The sequence below is a fragment of the Liolophura sinensis genome, chromosome 4 (genome assembly GCF_032854445.1).
Source record: "Liolophura sinensis isolate JHLJ2023 chromosome 4, CUHK_Ljap_v2, whole genome shotgun sequence".
In the NCBI taxonomy this organism is placed as follows: domain Eukaryota; kingdom Metazoa; phylum Mollusca; class Polyplacophora; order Chitonida; family Chitonidae; genus Liolophura; species Liolophura sinensis.
The window spans coordinates 17,700,537-17,727,144 of record NC_088298.1 but is presented as its reverse complement, the minus strand read 5'-3'; the positions used below and the strand labels follow the sequence as shown (position 1 = coordinate 17,727,144).

The window sequence follows — 26,608 nt, the reverse complement described above, 5'->3', positions numbered from 1 at the left end:
CAGGCGTGCAAAGGCTATGAATCTATGCGTCTACACTCTTCGATTACTCAAAATCTTCCGGCAGCTTAGCCGGAGACACCGCTACACGTGGATTATATTTCCTGGGTGATCGAAGTAATAACAAATAAGGTCCATATAGAATACTAACTGGGAACTTCAATGATGAATTTATTCTAATATGAAGTAACCCCCACTTTACTATTGATCCTTGGTTTAGATGATAAATTAAAAGGTCTCAACAGTTTTATTTCCACTTATGTCTAGATGTTCAGTTCTGTAAATTCTAATGTGTTTTAGTTTGTAACCTGCCCTGGTAGTCTCAATTTGAGCTCAGTATGCTGAAAATAAAGTCATTTTCAGCTTCAGAAAAATCTGCTTGTATGGTATCCCTGTAAACCTAGATATACGTTCGTACGACTCTTCTCTTCTCAATGTAGTAAAAACGGATGGGTTTTTCATCCATGTAAACACACTGGGGAACTGCTTATATCTATGTCACGCTCTTCATAAATATACATCCCATGGATGTGAAACAAAATCTCAATTTTACAAGTTTGGGAAAGTAAGTTTTGTAACAGTGATTATCTTATTCTGTTGCATTATCTTTGCATGAGATCTTTTCGCGATGTTATTATGGAGTTGGGCTATTTATAGTATCTAACACAAAATGAAATAAATGAATTATGCACTCAAGAAGTTCGACTTTTGATGACGAATTCAAGTGTTCATCTAACCCGATTTAAATGACAAGGCAAATTCCGCAATCTGCTCGTTACCCTTTAACGTACGGTGGGGTCTCCATCTAGAAGTTTATCAGCCGTTATTAGAGCGTATCCAAACGTCTGTCAGCCCACTTTCTGATCAGTACTGTTAAACTGAAACCGGCTTCTATCTCAAGGATTTATTCTAACTGTCCATGTAAGTACTTAAAAAGTTGTGACTTACAAAAAAATAAGTTGAACTCTACCATATGGTGTCGGTTTCCCAACAATCACGTTTGAAAACCCAGCAGGCCACCGACGTCCGCCTCTGTTAAAACGCACGGGTACATAGCAAAACCATATCGCGAGGCATCAGGACTGGTTAATGAAGATGAGGTAACGAAACAGCGTGTCCCAGTATGCAGTGAACACCCTGGTAACCACGGCAAGCAAGAAACCACATCAGTCACTGCTCCAGCTATTGGCCGACGATTACACACGGTCACCCTATTGGCCTCGTTATAGCTCGTGAAAACCAAGGGAGACAGCCCTGGTTAAAAAAACTCAGCTGAAACGTTGAGGTCGTTTTCAGGTCTGAAAATTGTCTTTAGATGAGACATTTCAGTTGTTATTTGGTGGTGTTCAAAATGTACTGTCCAGCAAACAAGACACAGCAGTGTTTGCAAGCATCATATTGTTTGAAGAAGGTTATACTTCAGTTAACCTGATTTAAGTCTGAGTGCACCCAACATTTGCACCTAAATGCACTGTTAAGTAAGGTCTCGCATGAATTAAAAATAAAAAGATTTATATAAGTCTGGATTTCACGGTTAACTGAGAAGTGGCTCGCACAGTATGTGCTGGTCTACAGAAGAGTCCATTCCAGTTGCTTGAATAAGCCGCGAAGTGAAAGTTTGGAGTGAAAGAAAAAGATCAACAAGGTAAGACTTTGTGCAGTAAACAACATTAAGACTTACATACTTATTCACATTCCTAGTCCAATTAGGGTTTAATAATAAAGAGGCCATTTGAAATGTTTTATAGATTAATTTTCACTTGTATTTAAGAATGCGACCGAAGAGGCCAGTGCGGTCAGTGTAACTATCGCTCGCTTAGAGGTTGCACCAAACACATATAATAGAGTATAACCAGAGCAGCAACGACAGTGACACACTTGACAAATGGTCACGCGTGACAGGTGAAATTAGTTTTTCTCATGATTATATTCTAATTTCACATAAATGCTTGAATAGTAAATACTCGAACGATGCTTAACAACACAGCAAGTAAAAAAAAATGCAGTGAATTGCAGTTAATTACAATTGATTAGACTTCACTGAACCAGCCTCCCGAAAAAAGTACATGGTCAAAATCCTATCACATTTTATGTATTGAGTTTTCTTTTTATCACTAGTTGAAGGTGTTTCAATGGCTTGAGTGTAAAATATTCGGTCGTTACTGACTTGGAGCTGTTTTTGACGCTTATATTCTGTTTTATTATAGGCAACAGAGTCAACATGAAATTTGAGGAACACCAGATTCTTTAAATGAACACAGCAAATAAAAGCGTTTCGTTCATAAGCACATTTCTATTACACTTTTTAAGCCCGTCCTGTTGTTTCATACAGATTTTGTTAAAGACATATATTTACTATTATAAACATGTGAAACAGCTACATAGTTATGTGCAAGATGTTTCCAGTAAACACTTGTAGTGCAGTAAATGTGACTTGGTGTTATTCAGTGTAAAACGCCGATATAACCGTTAATCTTTATTATAGTCAGTCATATGTCAGAGGTTACTATAATAAATATGTGGCATATGTCACTATAGTAAACACTTGTATATTAGCTTTTTACACTTAAAAACACAAAACCATATTTTGTGATTAGCGTGACTAATGACCATCTAACCAGTAAACCAGGAAGGTGCTTAATTAAGTTCTTCTGAAGTGTTCCGTTCATAAGCACATTGCTGTTACAGTTTTTAAGCTGGTCCTGTTGTTTTTCATAAAGATGATGTTTAGCAATTAGAAAGATGTATTGTAAGCGTGAAATAGTGATATAGTAATGTGCTAGATATTTTAAATAAACAAACATTATGCGTTAAACATGACTTTTTGTTAACTAGACACTTTTACACTTAATAACAAAGCCATATTTAGTGGTTGGCGGGACTTACGGCCATCTAACCAATGCGATTGCTCTGAGCTCATGTTGACTTTTTTTCTGGTTATATGTGGGAAAATCTGCCAGCAACCCAAGCGCTTCCCAGTTTCCTCCCCCTATAATGTTGGCTGCATCGTGTAAGCGATATATTATCAAGTATGGCGTAAAACATCAAGTAAATAGATCATTAAAGCCATTTTTAGTGGGTTGTTTGTTTTTTGTTAAAAATATCCACCATATTACTACAATAAACACATCTTTTGGACTGCTTATCAAAAAACACCAGGACACGTTTATAAACTGTAGCAGATGTGTAGAAACACGTGTTTTAGTCTGAATGTAATGACACTTTCACTTATCACATTTCATTTGAGCTTCTGTGCTCTTAACCCGTGGGTGTATTTCTTTCAAGCAGATGGCACAAATGTCTACGCAGGCGTCTACTGGCATCAGCGACTATCGTATCAACAAAATCAGATCTTACTACAGGTTTCTCGACGTTAATGATGATGGATTTATTACTAAAGAAGATCACGAATTGGCGTTGAAGAATATGACTGAGCTTTGCAATGCCACTCCTAAGGATGTTGAAGACATGGCAAGAACCTTAACATGCTGGTGGGAATATTATCGTGGTGGGAAGGAAAATGTTACTAAAGTTCCCATTCCAGAAGTTGTTCAGCGCGCCATAGCCTTCTGCACTACTAAAAACCTCACAGAAGCACAAAACAAAACTCGAGCAGATTTTGGACAGATGTTTGACGTTGTAGACCGCAACAAAGACGGATCTATCACAGAAGAAGAGCTACGTATTTATTACAAATCGTACGGAGTCCATGACGAAGATTTTATCAACGCTGTTTTCAAAAGAATGGATGAGGACAGAGATGGACTGATATCACGTGAAGAGTATGTGAAGGCTCATGTTGCCTTCTGGTACAGCGATGATCCTGAGAACGGATGTGAGGCCCTGTATGATGTGCCCAAGTGAAACTGTCCTACAAACAGACAGTACATTAAACATAGGCCACAGGCCATCTATGGAATGACGCGATATAGTATGCGTTGTAATAAAAATTTTCTAACAGATTTAAATCATGATTAACCAAAAGTTGAGGGGGAGGAGAGGGGGGGGAGGGGATTGCACAGCACGTTGATACAGCAGCGACAACAGTGATATACTTGACAAATAGGCACACGTCACCGATGAAATCAGGTTTTCTCAGTTAGGGCTGTATAGCATAAACTTAAACGTAAAACCTTTAACGATATGACTGAAAAATTGTTGAGTACGACGTTAAACCCCAAGCACTCACTTGCACTTTTGCGATGCCAAACAACAGAGCTTCAATCGAATTAAGTAAAAAAAACTGCAGTTAACTGCAGTTAATTACAATTGATTAGACGTCACTGAACCAGAATGAAGTAATTTTCTTATTTAAAAGACACCAACATGTGGCAATTCGTACAGTTTATTGAAATTCAAAAGTGGTCAATATGGTCAAAAGTCTATGACAATCTATGTTCAGAGTGTTTCAACAGTTTGGGTCTAAAGTATTGGGTCGTTGCAGCATGGGGCTGTTTTTGACGCCTAGATTCAGTTTTATTATAGCCAACAGAGTCAACACCAAATTCGAATGAACACACTAAAAAAAGTGTTTCGTCCATAAACATATTGCTGTTACAATTTTTAACCTTGGCCTGTTTTTTCATAAAGATTATGTAAGACATATATTTACTATTATAAACATGTGAAACAGGCTATGTGCAAGATCTTTCCAGTAAACACTTGTGGTGCAGCAAATATGACTTGGTGTTATTAAGTGTAAAACGCCGATAAGACTGTTAGTCTTTATTATAGTGACATATGTCAGTGGTTACTATAGCAAATACGTGATATATGTCACTACAGTAAACACTTGCAAACATATTGCAGTAAACATGATTTTTGTTAATTAGACACTTTATCAGACACCTGCACATGTTTATTGGCCTTTTACACTTAATAATAAAGCCACATTTGTACTTAGCGGGACCTAAGGCCATCTAACAGTGCGACCATGCTGGCTTCTTCTCCAGTGGTAGGTGGCCAACAACGCAAGCGCTGTCCGCTTTCCTCCCTCCGAAATGCTTTATTCTTAGGTGTGGTGTAGAACAAATAAGCGGTTATTCCATCAAACCCCTTTCTCCGTTTCGTATGTTTTACAATGAGTACAAAGCAACCGTCACTTCGACTAATATCAGTCCGTGAAAGTAATTCAGAAATTTTGGGGGGAATTTCTCAGCAGATTTACAAAATGACTGAGTTAAAATTCATGTGATAGGTATATATTTTCGAAAAGGTTATGCTTCACTTAACACCATTTATATCTGAGTCATTACATTTTCACTTCAGTGCCTTCCAAAATAAGGTCCCCCTTGAATTAAAATTTGAAGGCATAGATTTCACGGTTGAAAGAAACTGAGAATTCGCTCTCTCAGTTGGCGTTGGTCTACAGAACAGTCTATTCCAGTAATCTGAGTCAGCAGTCAGTTTGGAGTGAAAAAATCATCAACAAGGGTAGACTTTGGGCAAAAAACAACATTATGATTTAAATACTTATTCACACCCCTACTTCAAAATGGTTTAAACAATAACGAGGTCATTTGAAATGTTGCAAAGGTTATTTTTCACTTTATCCCGGCATGAGGATAGATAGATTGTGTGATATTTAAAATTTTGCACGAGAAGGCCAGTAAAAGAGGTGTAAATATTTTCTGCTTGGTGGTTGCTGGAAACAGGCATCGAAGAGTATAACCAGAGCAGCGACGACAGTGACAACCCTTCTAATCATACCACGTATTGCTGCTATTCCTCGTGTTAGGCAGCTTTCATTTGGGTCAGACGGCTGTTGTGTGCAGGCAAGGGATCCAGCTGCAAATTTGATCTGGCTCAGTTGGGAGCTGCCCTGCACGAGGAATAGCAATGACTTCTCCTTCAGAGTATCAGGTGGCTGACAGGTGGTATGAAGAGGAGGGTTCAAGCTGTCATCCAGACACACGGCGGATACAGCAGATATTGAAGTTAAACGCTTTAAGAGAAACCAAATGACGTTTTTATTCAGTAATTTTAAGTTTTTCTTTACTATTGACGCATATCAACCTTCTCAACACGGAAAGTGTGTTATGAACCTGTAAATAAGATAATTTAACTATTAGGTCCGTATCAATTTGCAATCCGTATACTTTGCTTATGGCTTTCTTTTTTGAAGTGTACGAGTCAAGATTTTCACATGCTGGCTTTTTCTCCTGCCGTACATGGGAAGGTCTGGCACCAACTTGCGGTTGGTCGTGGATTTTCTTCGGGCTCTGCCCGCTTTCCTTTCACCATAATGCTGGCCGCCGTCGTATAAGTGAAATATTCTTGGGTACGGCGTAAATCACCAATCAAATAAATAAATAAATAAATCAAGATTTTCAGGATTCATTTTGTGCAATGATTTTTATGCTTAACACTAGACGAAATGTAATACAATGTTTCAGTGGCTTAAGTGTGTTGATTTAGATCGCCACTTTGGATATATGAACAGTTGCAATCAAAGGGCAACTGAGATACATATATTGTTATCGACAACTGATATTCTCCCATGGTACATGATTTGAATACCGATTTCACTCAGTCGCCCCGCGTCTTTCAAACGTCATTGAAAACTGTTGGCTTCTTCTCTTTGCATTATTCTGTCCAATTTTCGTACTTTATATACCTTCTTAGTTCTTTGTGTTATGCGCGGTTTGTGGGAATTGGCCTTGTGATTATTGACCCAAAACGTCCTTATTGGTTGATGGCTGATATACGAAAGTCTGTTTCGACGCATGGATTTAGTACTTTGCCGTGTCTGATTTACCGCTCTGATTTATTATAGTCAACACAGTCAACATTTAATTACCATTTCTATGATCTCTACCTACTGTTGTTTTTCTTTTAACAAGATGCCTTAAACGTATGTGAAGACAACCTCAGCAATCAGTAATTATCAAAAAATCAAATCGCATTTTATGTTCCTCAACGCGTACAATGATGGATTTATTACTAAGCAAGATCATGAACTGGCGGTGAAGAATATGGCATGGCAGCCCAAGGCGAGTGGTAGAGAAGCTGAAAGTTTGCGAACATTTCTGCTGCATTTGTGGGAAGTGTATTGTGATGGAAAATTTATTTATTGATTTGATTAGTGTTTTACGCCGTACTCAAGAATATTTCATTTATACGACGGCGGCCAGCATAATGGTGTGAGGAAAGCGGGCAGACCCCGAGGGAAATCCACGACCATCCGCAAGTTGCGCAAGACCTTCCTACTTACTGCCGGAGAGGAAGCCATCATGAGCTGGACTTGAACTCACAGCGACCGCAGTGGTGAGAGGCTCCGGGATTTTTACGCTGAGTTGGCGCGCTAACCAGCTTCCCGGTGATGGAAAAGAAAATATTACTAAAGTTCCAATTTCATTTGCCATTACTTGAGCCATAACTTACTGCACAGGGAAAATGCGAGAATGTTTGACCTTATCGACCTGAACAAAGATGGCGTCATTTCTACAGAAGAAAACAGAATTTATTACAATTCGTACCGAGTAGTAGATGAAGATTTTGTGAAAGACCCATTCAAGAGAATAGCTGTGGATGGAAATGGCGTGCTTTCACGCGAGGAGTTTGTGAAGGCACATCTGACCTTCTGGAACAGCGCTGATTCTGGGAATGACTGTCGCTCTCTGTATGACGTGTCCAGGTGAAAAACTATGTGAGTTACTATCAAGTACAACCACGTATCTCTTTCCCTCAGATATGTAGTGACAGATGGTACTTTTATTTTGGGTGGATCATTGAAATCATAATCTTCTCATTGACCTGTGATACAGTGAATGACGCTCAGATTCTGACAGTCTGGAATGTGTTACAAACTAGGTTCCCCTCTAATTTTGGGATGTCTTAACGTTGTATATTTCCCAAGTGAGTACAAGTATTTTGTGACAGATTTTTCCTTTTACTCCTACATGTGGGAAACAGGAACAATTAAATGCTACGATAGAGCACCCGTCTCTAAAGAAAGTTTAATGGGACTCTTTGTCTAATGGATCTCTGTAGACGAGCAAACCATGTGTCAGAGAAACTAAAATGAATCTTTGAATCCTAACCTTACGATCGTGACGATTTGTTTAATCCGAGGGGTACGATTCAGTGCGTCGAAACAAACATTCGAATACCAGTTGTCAACAAAGTACAAGGTATATACATGTATGTGTAGAGGCCTAGCCTTGGGGTAAAAAACCACCACGAGTACCCTGGCGTGTAAAGGTTATGAATCTATGCGTCTACACTCTTCGATTACTCAAAATCGTCCGGTAACTTAACTGGAGACACCGCTACAGGTGGGTTATATCCCCTGGGTGATCGAAGTAATAACAAATAAGGTCCATGCAGAAAATCACCAGGAAACTTCAATGATGAATTAATTCGAATATGAAATAACCCCCACTTTACTATTGATCCTTGGTTTAGATGATAAATTAAAAGGTCTCAACAGTTTTAGTTTCAGTTATGTGTAGATGTTCAGTTCTGTAAATTCTGTTGTGTTTTAGTTTGTAACCTGAAGTCCCCTCCAATAATCTAGCGATCAGTCATTAGTCCAGAATCATAGCCTCAGTTCAGTTGTGCAAAAATCATTTTCCAAAAGTCGAATGGTCTCAAAAACTGCAGGATTCCCAAAACTAATTTGCGAAACTCAACAAAAACAATGATTATTGGAAGCCTCTTTTGGATTTTCCAACTGAAGGTCTTCAAAATTTAACTGATTGGAGAATCTTTGATTGAAAGTGTTTATATATACCGGTTCAATACAATGACTATAATGCTCGGAGTTAAGGGAAATGAGACACATTTATGAGGTAGATTTTCAGGTTGCTTCGTCCATATTTACATACAGCATACATACAAAACAGCTATACTAATTATAAAATTTAAGTGAAAACATTTTACAGAATATCTTTGACACACAAATCTCCCAAGTCCAGTTAAGCAAATAAATGTACACCTCAAATCGTAGGCATAATGTGGACAAAAGATACACTTTGGATAGGTTTTCGGCCCTTTTTGAACTGCCCAATTGCTGTGTCCTCATACATAAAGCGGTAAATGGACATGGGCAGGGGACTGCCCTGGTCGTCTTAATTTGAGCTCAATAAACTGAAAGTGAATTCATTTTCAGCTTCAGAAAAGATATGCGTGTATGACATCCCTGTAAACCTAGATATACCTTCGTCCGACTCTTCTCTTCTCAATGTAGTGGAGACTGATGGGTTTATCATCCATGTAAACACACTGGGAAACTGCTTATATCTATGTCACGCTCTTCATAAGTATACAGCCCATTGATGTGAAACAAAATCTCACTTTTTGGTGTTTTAATACAACAAATTAAAATAAGGACTGTCAATTTGGTTTTATAACATTTATGTTGACAAAAAGAATAGATATTTATTGCAAGTTACAGGTATACTATCCGAAGTATGGCGTTTTACAACTATCACATACAAAATAAATACAAACATGCAAGAGTATTCGTTTATACTTTAACAACATATTATTTTATTACAGATGTAAAGACTTCCCATGAGAACATCTTCCCCAACTCTTCGCTAAACACATCTGAGTAGCATTTCTAAGGATAAAGCATCCAAGCTATTTGGTACCGCCGTATTTTCAAGATAGCCGCTATGTAATTGAACGGATGAGTACAAGTTTGGGAACGCCCCCCCCCCCTCCCCCTTAGGCGGAGTTTTTTAACATTGATATTCTCTTATTTTTGCATGAGATCTATTCGCAATATTATTTTGGAATTGGGTCGTTTATAGTATCTAACACAATCTGAAATAAATGAATTATGCACTCAAGAAGTTCGACTTTCATTGACGAATTCAAGTGTTCCTGTAACCCGTTGTAAAGGACGAGCCAAATGGCAACTGCCTTAAAGGATACGGAGTGTCCTTAGCTGTTCACCGCAATCTGCTCATTGCCCATTAACGTACGGCGGGGTCTCCATCTAGAAGTTAAACAGCCGTTATTAGAGCGTATCCAAACATCTGTCATCCTAATTTCTGATCAGTATTGTTAAACTGAAATCGGCTTCTATCTGAAGGATTTATTCTAACTGTTCATGTAAGTACTTAAAAAGTTGTGACTTACAAAAAATAAGTTGAACTCTACCATATGGTGTCGGTTTCCCAACAATCACGTTTGAAAACTCAGAAGGCCAGCGATGTCCGCCCCTGTTAAAAAATACGGGTACATTGCAAAACCGTATCGCGAGGCATCCGGACTGGTTAATGAAGATGAGGTAACGAAACAGCCAGTCCTAGTATGCAGTGAACACCCTGGTAACCACGGCAGGCAAGAAACCACATCAGTCACTGCTCCAGCTATTGGCCGACGATTACACATCTTCACCCTATTGGCCTCGTTATAGCTGGTGAAAAACAAGCGAGACAGTCCTGGCAGGGAAACTCATCTGAAAGGTTGAGATGGTTTTTTATGTCTCAAAATTGGCTTTAGATGAGACATTTCAGTTGTTATTTGGAGGTGTTCAAAATGTACTATCCAACAAACAAGACACAGCAGTGTTTGCAAACATCACAACGACTACTATTTATCCGTGTAATTAATCCAGAAAATATGTGAGGAATTTCTCAACAGGCTTACATTATGATTGAACAAAAATTGACATGATAGGTATGTTTGAAGCAGGTTATGCTTCAGTTAACATGATTTAGGTCTGAGTCATAACACTTGCATCTAAATGTTAAGTAAGATCCTGCATGAATTAAAAATAAAAAGATTTATCAGCCTGAATTTCACGGTTAACTGTGAAGTCGCTCAGACAGTATGTGCCAGTCTGCAGAAGAGTCTATTCCAGTTGCTTGAGTAAGCCGGGAATCCAGTTTGGAGTGAAAGGAAAACATCAGCAAGGTAAGACTTTGTGCAGTAAACAACATTAAGACTTACATACTTATTCACATTCCTAGCCCAATTTGGGTTTAATATTAATGAGGTCATTCGAAATGTTTTATAGATTAATTTTCACTTGATGTCGATGTGAGGATAGATAGTTCTTGTGGTATTTAAGAATGCGCCAGTACAGGCGGCGTAACTATCGCTCCCTTAGAGGTTACAGCAAACACATATAATAGAGTATAACCAGAGCAGCAACGACAGTGACACACTTGACAAATGGTCACGCGTGACAGGTGAAATTAGTTTTTCTCATGATTATATTCTAATTTTACATAAAGCCTTAAATAGTAAATACTTTAACAATGGCTAACAACACAGCTTCAATTGAATTAAGCAAAAATGCAGTGAATTGCAGTTAATTACAATTGATTGGACTTCACTGATCCAGCATTTAAACAGCACCAACATGTGGGAATTCATACAGTTTATTCAAAATTTCCCCCTCCCGAAAAAAGTATATGGTCAAAATTCTATCACATTTTATGTATTGAGTTTTCTTTTTTAACACTAGTTGAGAGTGTTTCAGTAGCTTGAGTGTAAAGTACTGGGTCGTTACTGACTTGGGGCTGTTCTTGACGCCTAGATTCTGTTATATTATAGGCAACAGAGCCAACATGAAATCTGAGGAACACCAAATTCTTTAAATGAACACACTGAATAAAAGTGTTTCGTTCATTAACACATTCTGTTACAGATTATAACCTAGTCCTGTTTTTATCATAAGGATTATGCTTAGCGATTAAAGGCATATATTTACTATTATAAACATGTGAAACAGCTACATAGCTATGTGCAAGATGTTTTCAGTAAACACTTGTAGTGCAGTAAATATGACTAAGTGTTATTTTGTGTGAAACGCCGATAAAACCTTTAGTCTTTATTATAGTGACATATGTCAGCGGTTACTATAGTAAATATGTGACATATGTCAGCGGTTACTGTAGTAAATATGTGACATATGTCAGCGGTTACTATAGTAAATATGTGACATATGTCAGCGGTTACTATAGTAAATATGTGATATATGTCAGCGGTTACTATAGTAAATATGTGACATATGTCAGTGGTTACTATAGTAAATATGTGACATATGTCCCTATAGTAAACACTTGTACATGTTTATTGGTCGTTTACAATTAATGACACAAAAACATATTTAGTGGTTAGCGTGACCTAGGGCAATCTTACCAGTGCGACCGGTGTGAGATTACGCTGCCTTTTTCTCCAGTCGTACGTAGGAAGATTTGCTAACAACCCAAGCCTTGACCGGTTCGGTCCCCCCCCCCTCCCCCCCCACAATGTTGGTCGCATTGCACAAATGGTGTATTCTCGAGTATGGCGTAAATCAATAAATCAATAAATAAAGCCATTTTTACTGGATTATTTGGTTTTACTGAAAATATCCACCAAATTACTAAAATAAACACATCATTTTGATTGCTAAATATAAACCTTAAGAAACAGCGTGACGCGTTCATAAACTATAACAGAAATGTGTTTATAAACGGAACACTAATTTTTAGTGTAAATGTGAGCGTATTGCGGAATAAATTAACGTTGGCAGGTCTGGCACCAAACTACAGATGGTCGTCGGCTTAATTCCTCCAGGCTCCGCCCGCTGACATATATCATGCTGGCCTCGAGAAGAGGGACAGTTTCGATTTTACCACAAGCGGTATAGCTGCAACGTTAACATTGTAAATTATACCGAAGCGTCCTGCATTTGGCGTGCACATATCTGTTGTTTTTCATAAAAAGGATGTTTAGCAATTAGAAAGATGTATTGTTAACGTGAAGTAGTGATATAGTGATGTGCTAGATATTTTAAATAAACAAACATAATGCAGTGAACATGACTTTTTGTTAATCAGACACTTGTACATGTTTATTTACCTTTCACACTTAATAACAAAGCCATATTTAGTGGTTAGCGGGACTTACGGCCATCTAACCAATGCGATCGCTCTGAGCTCATGCTGAATTTTTTTTCTGGTCATACGCGGGAACGCCTGCCAGCATCCCGGTTTCCTCCCCCTATAATGCTGGCTGCATCGTGTAAGCGATATATTATCGAGTATGGCGTAAAACATCAAGTAAATAGACCATTAAAGCCATTTTTAGTGGGTTGTTTGTTTTTTGTTAAAAATATCCACCATATTACTACAATAAACACATCTTTTGGATTGCTTATCAAAAAACACCATGACACGTTTATAAACTGTAGCAGATGTGTAGAATCACGTGTTTCAAACTGAATGTCATGACACTTTCACCTATCACACTTTCATTTGAGCTTCTGTGCTCTTAACCCGTGGGTGTATTTCTTTCAAGTAGATGGCACAAATGTCTACGCAGGCGTCTACTGGCATGAGCGACTATCGTATCAACAAAATCAGATCTTACTCCAGGTTTCTCGACGTTAATGATGATGGATTTATTACTAAAGAAGATCACGAATTGGCGTTGAAGAACATGACTGAGCTTTGCAATGCCACTCCTAAGGATGTTGAGGACATGGAAAGAATCGCAACATTCTGGTGGGAATTTTATCGTGGTGGGAAGAAAAGTGTTACCAAAGTTCCCATTCCAGAGGTTGTTCAACGCGCCATAGCCTTCTGCACTACTAAAGACCTCACAGAAGCACAAAACAAAACTCGAGCAGATTTTGGACCGATCTTTGACCTTGTAGACCGGAACAAAGATGGATCTATCACAGCAGAAGAGCTACGTATTTATTACAAATCGTACGGAGTCCATGACGAAGATTTTATCAACGCTGTTTTCAAAAGAATGGATGAGGACAGAGATGGGTTGATATCACGTGAAGAGTATGTGAAGGCTCATGTGGTCCTTTATGATGTGCCCAAGTGAAACTAACCTACAAACAGACAGTACTTTAAACATAAGCCACAGGCCATCTATGGAATGACGCGATACAGTATGCGTTGTAATAAAATTTTTCTAACAGATTTATAACATGATTAACCAAACTCTGCTCAAAATTTATCTCTTTTTTTTTGGGGGGGGGGGGGTGTTTTACCAGTTGTTACCCAGTGCATTATGATCTCTAATTACTGCAGAGAATTCAGAAAAAAAAACGGGCATGGAGAACAGACAAATCCATTCGGGATAGCTTTTTTCTTCCTGTACATAAGAAGCCATTCAAGGACTTTGTCAAGTTAAATGGAAAGAATATTGTGAAAGAAAAATTCTCAAGTTTGACAAAATTACAATGGTGATAAGCTGGCTCAGGTTTGGCTATATTGCCGAAGCAGAAAATGAGCAAATCTACTTCGAGCTCATAGGTGTAGTACTCGATGGTGCCATACATTCAGCCAATCAGGAGAAAGAATCCTTTTTTTGTCTCCTATGCGGATGAGAAGTTTATGCCATGGGTACATTTAATCAAAATACACAGTATGGCTGGTCGTGTCACATCAGGACCTAAATATGCCTTCTTCCAGGTTTTCGACAACCTTCAGATTAATGTGAAAAACAACTGTGTTGAACTGGCTACAGATGGGCCTGCAGCAAAGAAGAAATATCTGTTATTTTACCCTTCCATTGTGTAAATCAGCGTTTGGAATTTGGTTTCAAAAATACTGTGAAATGTAGTAGACTGAGAACCGAGGTACATGTATTGTTAGATGGTTTGAATTCATTTTATCACAATTAAAAGAGACAGGTTGTTAGGAAAAGACATGTTCGTACATCCCAGCGCAAAGGGCACAAGGTGGTTAGCCCAAAGCGAACGAGCCATAAAGACATTTGATAAAACTACATACCTACATACATTGGCGCAACCCAGAAGACTGACACCCATTTCCAAGCCATTGGTGACAATATCTGCTTGTTTAAGCTGTGTTCTACAGAGTAACGAACCACTTTTAAATATAGTAAACAGAAGTTAAGTCAGTTTAACCTAGTAAGAGATATGAAAAACTTCACAGATGACCAACCCAGTACTGGCAGAGAGCATGCCACTTGGTAAAAATTTAAAGAAATCTCTTGTAGACAGGCTTGGTGCGTCTTCTCCATGTGTGACCATGCTGGGCCAGCTGAGTCCTGATGATGATCTTCCCATGTATGGGAAGGCAAGAAATTCAACCCATTTCCAAACTTTACTCGAAAGAAAAGTGTATGACGTAGGCAAAAACTGAAGTCGACAGATTCCTTTGAAATTAAATCAAAAAAGTTCTCAGCATCACAAAAGCAGACGACAGTACCGAAGTGATTCCCCAGAATGAGGAAATGCCCGTGTAAAAATACTACGGCATATTAGCTCTGTTTGAAAGCTTTGTGAATATGAAAATACATCCCATTACCATTACTAAATAGTAAATTACATATCTACTTGTCAAACTCTGTACCTATATCTGTACTAGTGGGAAGGTCTGTCAGCAACCTGCAGATGGTCCTGGGTTTCCCCTGGGCTCTGTCCGGTTTTCACCCACCATAATGCTGGCCGCCGTCGTAGAAGTGAAATATTTTTGAGTACGGCGTAAAACACCAATCAAATAAATAAATAAATAAATATATCTGTATTAGGTGTACTAAATCTATGTTAAAGCTTTTATAAGCCATATTAAAAAATGTCCACATAAGATACGATATTTGCTTTATTTTCATTAAAGATTCATTTTTATTCATTCGGAAAGCAGTTGGCCAAAACATGTGCAGGTAGGCCTACAGTATACGTTCTTGTTGTTCTTTGATCGATCAGTGCCATCAAGAAACGTTATATACAGATTGTACGCCTGTAAATTGGCAAACTAAAACGTTGTCCTTAGGTTATATATAATTTATACAACAGCTGTACAAAGCGGTAGTGTCGCAGATCAAACTCTTCTGGAATACTCAACTTCATGTTGATTTTATGTGGTGACTCGTTTTCCCACATAGAGCGATAGCATTTTACGCTTATTTCCATCAAATTTATATTTATTTCCATTTTTTTTGCAAAACGAAAAGCTGAATGGCGTGAACATAGCCATTTATGCAGAAGTTATATCCCCTTTCCCTGGAGCGCTTGGTTATTTTTTGCTGTTATGAAAAAAATTCTGGTATGTGTTCAAAATTTGATTATTCCGCCATGTTTACTTCATTTGTCCTACCTGCTGTGTTGCTAGCGAGTCATTATGGGTGTGTGGCTAATGTCGCGAGAATACATCGGTGTATTAGAACTGTTCATATATCCAACGTAGTGATCAAGCTCAACATGATGAATATACAGCCCCCCAGTCCCGAGTAAAGCTGAATTAGATAGCTATTAAGCAGAGTGCCAGAAATTGTGGACACTTTGCCCACATCTACTTAAAAGAAAACTGTAATTGGAAAATTTGAGTCTGGAAATATATGGAAGATTATTTCGCCATATTACACCCTGATAGATCGGTACATGTTACTCTTTGACAAACTGGCACATTTTACACCCCGATAGACCGTTATATGTTACAATATGACAGACCAGTGCATCTTACATTTGACAGGGTTTAACATGTAACCCACCTTTCCCTATACGCTTCTGTCTGGGACTGGTGCTTCTGAGGACGTACTATGTACGCACTCACTTCTCATATTTTTTGATTTATTTTGAAATTCTTACTTGTATGTACTGGACTATGTTACACGTGATCTTACCGAAAACGACATGCGTAATAAACAAAAATTCGAGCTGTTATAAAGTGAGTACGATGGTAACCAGGCTAGAACATGTGCTTCTTTCGTTCTTAAATGTTGTTACGTCATGGATTACCTGAGTCAATATCGTGTGGCAATCGGGACTTGGTATAACTTTGTGTGCTGTAAAAGTAGGGTACACCTAATCAAACTTATAAACCTGCTGAATGAATTAACAGTGATTTGTAATGCTACTGACTCTTTACTATTTTGTGTTATTATAGGTATTCTTTGTATGTTAAACAATTTGAATTACGTTTTAATTGTCAATATCGCATTACTGCTGCGATGCGGAGATATACATAAAAATCCGGGACCACCAAGCTCGCATAACTTAAGATGTTGTCATTTTAATGCTAGGAGCCTTCTGGCTCAGTCTGATGATCAAATGTCATCATATTCTAAGTTAGACGAAGTCTCGACCGTACTTGTAATAGAACATGATTACGATATTATTTGTGTAACAGAAACTTGGCTTAGTTCTGCCATACCAGATGAAAGAGTTAATATAGAAGGGTACTACATTATAAGGAAAGACAGAGATAGGCATGGTGGGGTGTTGCCATTTATTGTAAGTCATCATTGAATATCACACGCAGATTAGATCTTGAAAATGAAAATGAAATGCTATGGATTACAATTGAATTGTTCAATAGAAGTGTATTAGTTGCTGTATGTTACCGCCCTCCTAACCAATCAACGGAATCACGGGATCTTTTTATTGATAACTTTGATTCTACTCTCACTTCTGTTATATCAGAAAACCCACATGCTTTACTAATATTTGGTGATTTTAACGATCGCTGCACTGACTGGAATAAATACCATGAAAAGAGTGAATTAAAAATGAAACTTTCCGACCTTTTGGCTGGGAAAAATTTATTTCAAATACTGAATGAGCCGACAAGATATACGGAAGACAGTGCTTATTTATTAGATCTAATAATCACTGACAATATGAGATATGTAATAGATTACGGAGTGGCTTGTCCCATGGCTAATCTTGACCACTGCACGATCTATTGTAAACTGGATGTTCTGTGCAATGATAAACCTAAATCTTTTAAAAGACATGTACGGGACCTTAAATGTGCTGATATAGACCGTCTACGTAACTTACTGTCTGTCTCACCCTGGGATATATGTGACGTTTTCACTGATATAAATGACAAAGTGTATGCATGGTCAAATCTTTTTCTATCATGCTGTAAGGAAGCTATCCCAAATAAAGAAATTACCGTGAGACCTCGCGACAAGCCCTGGGTGACCAATGATGTGCGATATGAGTTACGAATTCGAAATAGATGCTTTAAAAAGTATAAAAGATCTAAAAACGAAAAAGATAAATTTCGCTTCTATATAGCCAGAAGGGAGGCCAACACAGCCAAAAGAGAGGCAATTCGTCGCTACGCTACACGTCTAAAGACCAAACTATCTGACCCAAATCTAGATACCAAGACTTACTGGTCTTCAATGAAATCACTGTTGGGTTCTAAAGCAAAACCTCCAATACCACCACTACTCGTAAATGGAATAAATGTGTCCAGGGATATTGATAAGGCCAATGCTTTCTGTGCATTCTTTGCATCACATTCTGACCTTCCATCTCCTGTCCCCGACTTGCTGGACTTCTCCTTCTCGTTACTACAACTCGTTTAAACAGTATACAAATAACTGAAAAGGAAGTTGGTCAGTGTCTCAGTTCGTTAAATACAAGGAAGGCATCAGGTCCGGATGGGATCAGTAATTTTATGTTGCAGATTGCAGCAGGAAGTATAGTACCCTCGCTTACAAAACTATTTAACTCTTCATTACAAAATGGCGTCTTTCCGTCCGCGTGGAAAAGGTGCCGTGTTTGCCCAGTATTTAAAAAAGGTGATCGACATTGTATTTCTAACTACAGACCAGTATGTCTTCAACCATCGATATCCAAAGTATTTGAAAAAGTCGTCTATAAACATTTATATCAATATCTTACGATAAACAATATTCTTATTCCTCACAATGCAGGATTCAAAAGTGGTGATTCAACTATCTGTCAACTAACTAAAATCGTCCATAATATTTATAAAGGTTTAGACAACGGTAATGATATGTGTTTGGTATTCTTGGATGTGAGCAAAGCCTTTGACAAGGTTTGGCACACAGGTTTACTATTTAAGTTGAGGCAGATGGGTATTGGAGGAATGTTACTGGCGTGGATAAATGATTACTTATCTGATCGATCAATCTCTGTTTGCCTCAACGGTAAAGAATCTAGCTCGAATCCTACGTACTCAGGAGTTCCCCAGGGCTCTGTACTTGGTCCTTTGTTGTTTCTTATCTTCATAAATGATACAAATACTAATATTGAATGTGACATAAATATATTTGCTGACGACACATCCTTGTTAGAAGAAATTAAAGAACTACCAGTCTCAGAAACTAGACTGAACCGTGACCTTAACAAGTTAGCATCGTGGGCAAATCAATGGTGTGTCACATTCAATGCTCTTAAGACAGTTTATTTACTTGTATCATTAAAGGGAAATCCTTCCTATCCCAAACTGTATCTTAATGGCACGGCGGTGAAGATCCTTCAGTCCCACAAACACCTTGGGATCTTTTTACAACACAATGGGAAATGGGACGAACACATTAGAAACTTAGTTAATAAATGTAACAAAAACTGAGTATTCTCAACCCACGTAAGAAATGCCTTACCCGAAAATGTTTGAAAACTCTATACTTCAGTCAAATAAGATCTACCATCGAATACGGTGACATCCTGTTTGACAATTGCGGTATAGTGTTGTCTCAAAAACTTGAAACAATTCAGCGAAGAGCTGCTCTTCTCTGTTCTGGGGGCCTAGGTCGGACATCGTATAGTAAATTATTAAACGAACTAAGATGGGAACCGCTTTATGTGAGACGTAGATCCCACAGAATTCTTCTCTTCCATAAAATTATAAATGGGCTATCGCCTCCTTATTTGAAAAATTACTACCATGCGGAAATGAAGCTGTCGCCAGTACATACAATCTACGAAATAAGCACAACATCCGTCTTCCCAAAGGTCGTATCCAGTTGTACATGTCGTCATTTATTCCCCAAACAATTAAAGATTGGGATTCAATACTTCTCCACTTTCGTCACGACTCTCTAGAAAAGCTTAAATCCTATCTCAAACCTAGTTTTGTTGACAGCATTACTATTTCCGTACTGTACGATTCTTTTGTAACATTTTCCTCGATACTGCATTGTAGGATGGGACTGAGCGTTCTTCACGCAGACTTATTTACAAATGGCCTTTCAGATGACCAGTCTTGTCATAAATGTAATTACAGATGTGAAAATTCTCATCATTTTCTTATTGAATGTCCCGCATATGCCGCTCAAAGGAAGCACATGTTCCACAGGTTTACTAAAACGATTTCTCCAAATGCTCACTTATCTATTTTCCTTCCGCATTGCTCAAAACATATCTCAAATATTTTACTTTTTACTTTTTACTTTACGTTCTGTGCACAAATTCATTCAAGATACTCGAAGATTTATCCATCGTACTCACCAAGTAGTTCAAACAAGCTCCTTTTAAGGTACAAAGTGCTAAGACTGAAACCCATTCTTAAACCTGTTATATAATTGGTACCTAATGAAGTATATGAGTGTGTGCAATATTGGACGCCTATGTGTATTGTAAATATGTTATGTGTATTGTAAATATGTTATTCTTCACTATCAAGTTTTTGATTATATAAATATATGATGTATATAAGTTTGAGGAGACCCCCTAGTGACCCATGGGTTGTGGGATATCCTCAGTAAACAAATAAAGAATTAAATTAAATTAAAAAAAAAATGTACCGATCTATCAGGGTGTATGATGCACCTGTCTGTCAGGGTGTGTACGATTATCCGGTCTGTCATGATGTTACATACACAGCCTTTCGTGGCGTATGATGATGCGGTCTGTCAAGATGTTACATGCACCGGCCTTTCGTGATGTACGATGAACAGGCCTGTCAAGATGTTACATGCACCGGCCTTTCGTGGTGTGCCATCTGTATGTAACAGCTTACCGCCAATCGTTGTTCCCAGAATATCACCGATGTTAATGAACAAGCTTGAACCGTGGTACAGCAGTTGAACAAGACCTGAACCCGCATATAATTGTGATCACATATATTCGATTGACTGCAAAGAAAACAAACATAAACCTGCATAAGATGCCTTCACTTAGTACGCGCTTTTGATATATGCCATAGAATGTAGGCGCCAGGCGGCCGTTAATGTTAACTGTACTTACTGTATAAAACTGATTACATTTACGATATGTTGTAGTTGCAGTGCGATTTTTGGCGGAAAAGAACAGAGTTAATGAAACAATTATTTTCAATGAACATAGCTGTCTGTCGCGTGCAAATATCAGAGGCGAGGAGAGAACATATCTTTACGAAACACATGGGATGTCAGTGCATTTGAAATACCGTTTTGTAGACCATTACACCGCTTTCATAATGTCAACAAGTCGACCACATGTTGTCTGTCAATGTCAAAGTTCACATCGCGCCGCAACACTTTCCCGGGTGATGTAAAACCATAAAAGCGAAACAACGGACTTTCATTGCACGCTATCAAGATGTTACATGCACCCGCCATTCGTGGTGTACGATGATCCGGTCTGTCAAGATGTTATATGCACCAGCCTTTCGTGGTGCACGATAATCCAATCTGTCAAGATGTTATATGCACCAGCCTTTCGTGGTGCACGATAATCCAATCTGTCAAGATGTTATATGCACCGGCCTTTCTTGGTGTACGATTAACAGCTCTGTCAGGATGTAAGATGTACTGATCGGTTAGACTGTAATAAGTACCGGTCTGTAAAGGTGCCATGTAGAAGTCCCACACATGTACTAGTTAGTCCTCCTATAGGAGTGCTGCATGAAATACAACATAACTAAATAAAAGGTGTAAACAAGAACGTCGCAATTATTCTCACATCCATGAAACAAGCTTATAATGGTTTTTCTTGCTCGTCCACATCAAATTGGTAAGTAGTCAAGATTTCACTGTCCCGACATGTAACTGACAAATCTCCTCATTCCAAACCGCAGCCTAAGCAGCGACAGCTGGATTGGACAGAGCCAAACAAGGACAAAGTCATCTAACAAACCAACGGTATGGTGGTATGTCACAATGGTCTGATTTATCATTACTAATGCAGTCGCCTTGAGTAAACATTTGTGTAAGAAATGTTTCTTGTAAGTCCGTTACTGTGTTTTTGCCGTCATCAGAAAGTTTGTTTGACATAGACCTCGTTACACCACTACATCAGACTTTTTAGCGGTAACACACAAACCAGTAGGCTTGGAGCCACCCTCCTGTTCTTGCCTTCTCTTTAAAGCATAACAATTTGAAACAACATGGCCTGGCTTCCTACAATAATTACATGTAACCCTGCTAAACTGTCTATCAGTAAATGTATGACCAGACCTTCGTTGAGTAGTGTTCGAATTAACAGGCCTTCTTTGCTCACCTGATTTGTCAAAATTTTGAGTCTGTTTCGGTGGGCCTGAATTTGAGTTAAATGAACTGCTGGAAAATGGTTGAGGCTTTCTAAATGTAGACGGCTTTTTCTGAAAAAAGACCTTATGTGTAACGGTGTAAGTATCAGCCATAGTGGCTGCTACTTCTAATGTATCAGCCTCTTTGTCCTCAATGAAAGTTCTGACATCATCATTAATACACCTTTTAAAGTCTTCAATCAAAATGATCTCTTTTAACTTTTCATGATCTTTATCTACACTTTTAACAGAACACCACTGCTCAAACAACTGTTCCTTCTGCCTAGCAAATTCAATGTAAGTCTGATCTCTTTTCTCAAAATTTCTAAATTTCTGGCACAAGCTCATATCTTTTTAAGATAACATCTTTCACAAAATCATAATCTGCAGCCTGTTCTGTTGATAACTGTGTATATATCCATAACTTTGCCGGTTAACACACGCTGTAAAAGGGTAGTCCCAAACTTTTTAGGCCACTCTAAATTTTGAGCAATCTCCTCAAACTGTAGAAAATATTATCTACATTAGTCTCACGAAATTGTGGCACCAATCTTATGTTTCCAGCGACGTCAAATTTTAGAGGCATATCAGAAAAACTTAAGCCAGACCTATCTCCTTCTAGTTTCCTCGCTTTAATTTCGCTCTGAAGTCTCAATTTCTCCAAATCGAACACTCTTTTATTCTCCCGTTCTTTAAACAACCTTTTTTTTCATTTTCCTTTTCTTTAAACAATCTTTCATCTTCCTTTTCTTTAAACAATCTTTCATTTTCCTTTTCCTTCAGTTCTAACTCTTTCAGTCTTATTACAGTGGAATCATCGCCCTCAGGCCTGTACGCATCTAATGCACTTTCATCAAACTCCTGTAATTCTACCAAACATTTAGCAATACTAAACTGCATATCTTTCTTGCGTAAGGATCTTTTGATATTAAGATTCAGGTACTTGCTTAAAGCATACAAATCATGCTTATTTAACACGTCAAAAATATCCTGATCTGGCGCTTCCATAAACTCGTCGGGCTTAAAATCCGACATGATGAATAAAATCTGCTGGCAAAATTTACTACAAAGTCAAAGACTAGAAAAATGACACAACTTACTCAAAATCCTTTCAATTCCAATTCAAATGCACTTCCCGGACAAGCCCCCAATTTGTTACGACCCAAACTGTCTGTATTATAAAGAGATGGCTTGTTCGAAATACACGACAGTTTAGCCGCATAAAACCAAAACCAGCAGATTTTTATTCTACAACAATTTATTGGGTTTAACAAGAACAGATAACAAAACTTTTACAAATACTAAAGTACTTAAGTTTAACAAGAAAGGATAACAGTATCTATACAAATACTAAAGTACTTACATGTACAAGGGTGTCAAGTCCAAACGAACGTATATACTCCACAGTGCTTAAAAATTGCACAGAGGCAATATTCATAAGAGGGAAAATCCACAGTATAACCGAGTGTATGACGAAATATACACAAAATTCCACAGACAGGGTCCGTGTACTAATAAGCAGTGTGTACACAAGAGCACAAATTAAATATACAAGTTCAGACTGAATAAGTGCTCGGTGGAGATAGGATATAACAAAGCCAGAGGCTATAAAGACACCAAAATTCGGCACAAAAGGCCTACTAAAGTAACACACAGCGAAAGCATCCAAAACTCTCAATAATTCTCCTTTCTCCTCCTTTGAGCTGCTTTCTTAGGTCTTATATAGACTGGTGGAATTTTCTAGAATAAGAAAATTCCTGAACACTTGTTGTAAACAAAAAGGCCCCGAACTGAGCGTATTCTGGAACATTCTAAGGCAGAGGCAGACAACAGGCCCTGAACTCAGCATATGTAAACAGTGGCAAGCTAAATTTAGAAGCTGACGGCAGTTGTGCACATACCATATGGTTTATTAGTGAACTTCACTTTCACAAGGAAATACAACTGACACGGCCTGTTTCATAGTTTGACTGATGACAAACATAAGTATATTTCAAACAAAGGACTAACTTTGTAACCTAAGAATACATTTACCTCGCCATATCCAAAGAACATGAACGTGTAAAAGCCTAGGGTCATGGAGGTGTCAGGCCCCCGGATCATGAAGCTGCAAGATGGTACACTAATTGTTGGACAAATTTCAGTCTTGTACCTTTCAAAACGTCCACATAACATCCAAAATACAAAACAAAACAATCTAAGGCAATTAACTATGGTCTAATATGCTTAATGCTGCGAAATACTCTGAAAACCTTCGCCTTTTAATGTTACCAGTAATGTGAATGAGTGAGTGCTTGGGGATTAACGTCCCACGTAACATTTTTTAGCCATATGACGACGAAGGAATCCTTAGAGTGCATGTAATGTGCCTCCTTGTTGCAGGACGGATCTCCACCGTTTTTTTATCTAGTGCTGCTTCACTGATACGACTTGCCGAAGCCAAGTAAGCCACCCCGCCCGAGCCATTATACTCATACGGTTCAACCAGTCGTTGCACTCTCGTTGCATGCTGAACACCCAGCAAAGAAGTTACAACGTCCTCTTTTAAGGTCTTAGGTGTGACTCGACCCAGGATTGACTGTGGATCTACCTCTCCCGAACCGTACTCTCTACTGAGCTATCAGGGTCGGTTTTATCGGTAATGTATTCTGTGTTACATTATAATTTCAGATATACAGATATAAACGATAAACAGATATAAACGATAAACAGATATAGACGTATTTCAAGTTATCCAGGATCATCGCTGTACCTGAAGGCGACATGAGCCCCCGCAAACTCCTCACGTGATACTACACTATTTTCTTTCACATCAAGTCTTTTCAAAGCATTCTTGAGAAAGTCTTCATTATGCATTCCGTATGACTTAAATAATAAATTGCTAGCTCCTCTGAGGAAATAACGCCATTTTTGTTTTGGTCGATGAAATCAAACGTTCTCCCATATCCTATACAAATTTTCTCCTGTGCATCTGTGGGATGTTTAACGGTGCAGAATGTCATGGCGCGCTGTGCAACCTTCGGAATTGCAACTTCACAAACATTGTCGTTCCCATCACAAAAAAATTCCCATCATGATATCATGTACCTTTGCATATCTTCAATGTCCCAAGCATTGGCATTGGATAGCCGTGCCATATTCGTTATCGCCGAAGCGTGGTTTTCGTCAGTAATAACTCCATCATAGTCAGGATCGACGAATTCATGGTAGGATTTGAATTTATTGGCACGTATTAAGAATAAAACTAAACAAAGTACTTTCAAAAAGCGAAAGATATGGAAAGGCACGAAATATATCAAATGAAAAAAGTGTGAACTGCGTTAGTATACATTTATTCCTCAATTTTTGGGCATTACAGTGCAATGGATATTTCTCTGTACGTCATTTTCATATGGCATGTACCACATGACCAGGTAGCCTGCCGAGCAATATACGTTACATTCATTCACTTTATTCAAGACCACGTGCATTGAAAACTTAAGGCAATCGGATTCCAAGGCGAGGACGAGAAATCCAGAGAACTTTTGTTCCGACGCATGTGATTGCTCAAACGTTGGCAATCTTCGTAAACGCCGCCACCATTGGACAAATTCGTCAGTTGGTCTTCAAGTGGGTGGGCATTTCGAACGAGGTAGGTTGTCTCCTTTCACTCAGGTTGTCACTGATCAGGACGGCATCGCTATTGAGGACACCAAATGGTAGAAGGAAGGAAGGTAGCCTATGTATTAGCTGCACACTTGGGCCCAAATGATCGAAAGTGTATTAGCTAATACTGGTATTAAGTCATATTAAATTAAAAATCAGTTTTGAACAAACGGGCCCAAGGATAGTTAATTTTCTCCACAATGACGATAAATCTAGTTGTATTCACCGAGGCCTTGATTACATATAAGGAAGTACTTCAGGACAAAGATCATTGCTCCTCTGGCCTTGAGATAACATTTGTGCAGTAAATTGTATATAGCCAAACTTGTGCGCGTGCAAGGCAATTCCACCACAGACAACACATAATTTTTCTACAACATTAAAAAAAAAAGAAGAGCACAAATGACCACCATTTTTGATCTGTTGGTGCTGGAAGTGAATATAAAAGGTAATAGCATAGCGAGTGAAATCCAAAGTAGTGACGAAAATGTGATGGATGTTAAAACCACATGTATTACCGGTGAAATCCGGCCTCCTGTCGGGATATTATTCAAACTGTTCGTGTAAATGCTTAAATAGTGGCAAATTTCACGTCCCTAGCCCTGTTGCTTACACAGAATTAGGTTTAAAAATGCGGTAATGTTATTTGGTCACTGGTCAAGAATTACTCAAAAGCCTTTGATGCCATCACATTTAATACACAAAAATGTAAAACAATGCAAAGAGTGCCATTTCTTAGCACTAGGAAACTGCATATGTTGAGTTAAAATCTCGAAATAAATTTATTGATTCTCCAGGCGTATTACCTTATTATTGCTGTGTCC

The 26,608-nt window shown here is 38.3% G+C and overlaps 2 protein-coding genes across 2 annotated transcripts; both read left to right on the top strand.

Moving 5' to 3' along the window:
- The first annotated feature begins 3,285 nt into the window (after positions 1 to 3,285).
- On the top strand, positions 3,286 to 3,861 carry LOC135464465 (sarcoplasmic calcium-binding protein-like). Its single transcript, XM_064741890.1, has one exon. The coding sequence runs from the start codon at positions 3,286 to 3,288 to the stop codon at positions 3,859 to 3,861; it is 576 nt and encodes a 191-aa protein (XP_064597960.1).
- A 9,384-nt stretch (positions 3,862 to 13,245) lies between these two features.
- LOC135464464 (luciferin-binding protein-like) lies at positions 13,246 to 13,782 on the top strand. The gene has a single exon (XM_064741888.1). It carries the CDS (start codon positions 13,246 to 13,248, stop codon positions 13,780 to 13,782), a length of 537 nt encoding a protein of 178 aa, XP_064597958.1.
- Positions 13,783 to 26,608: the final 12,826 nt, after the last annotated feature.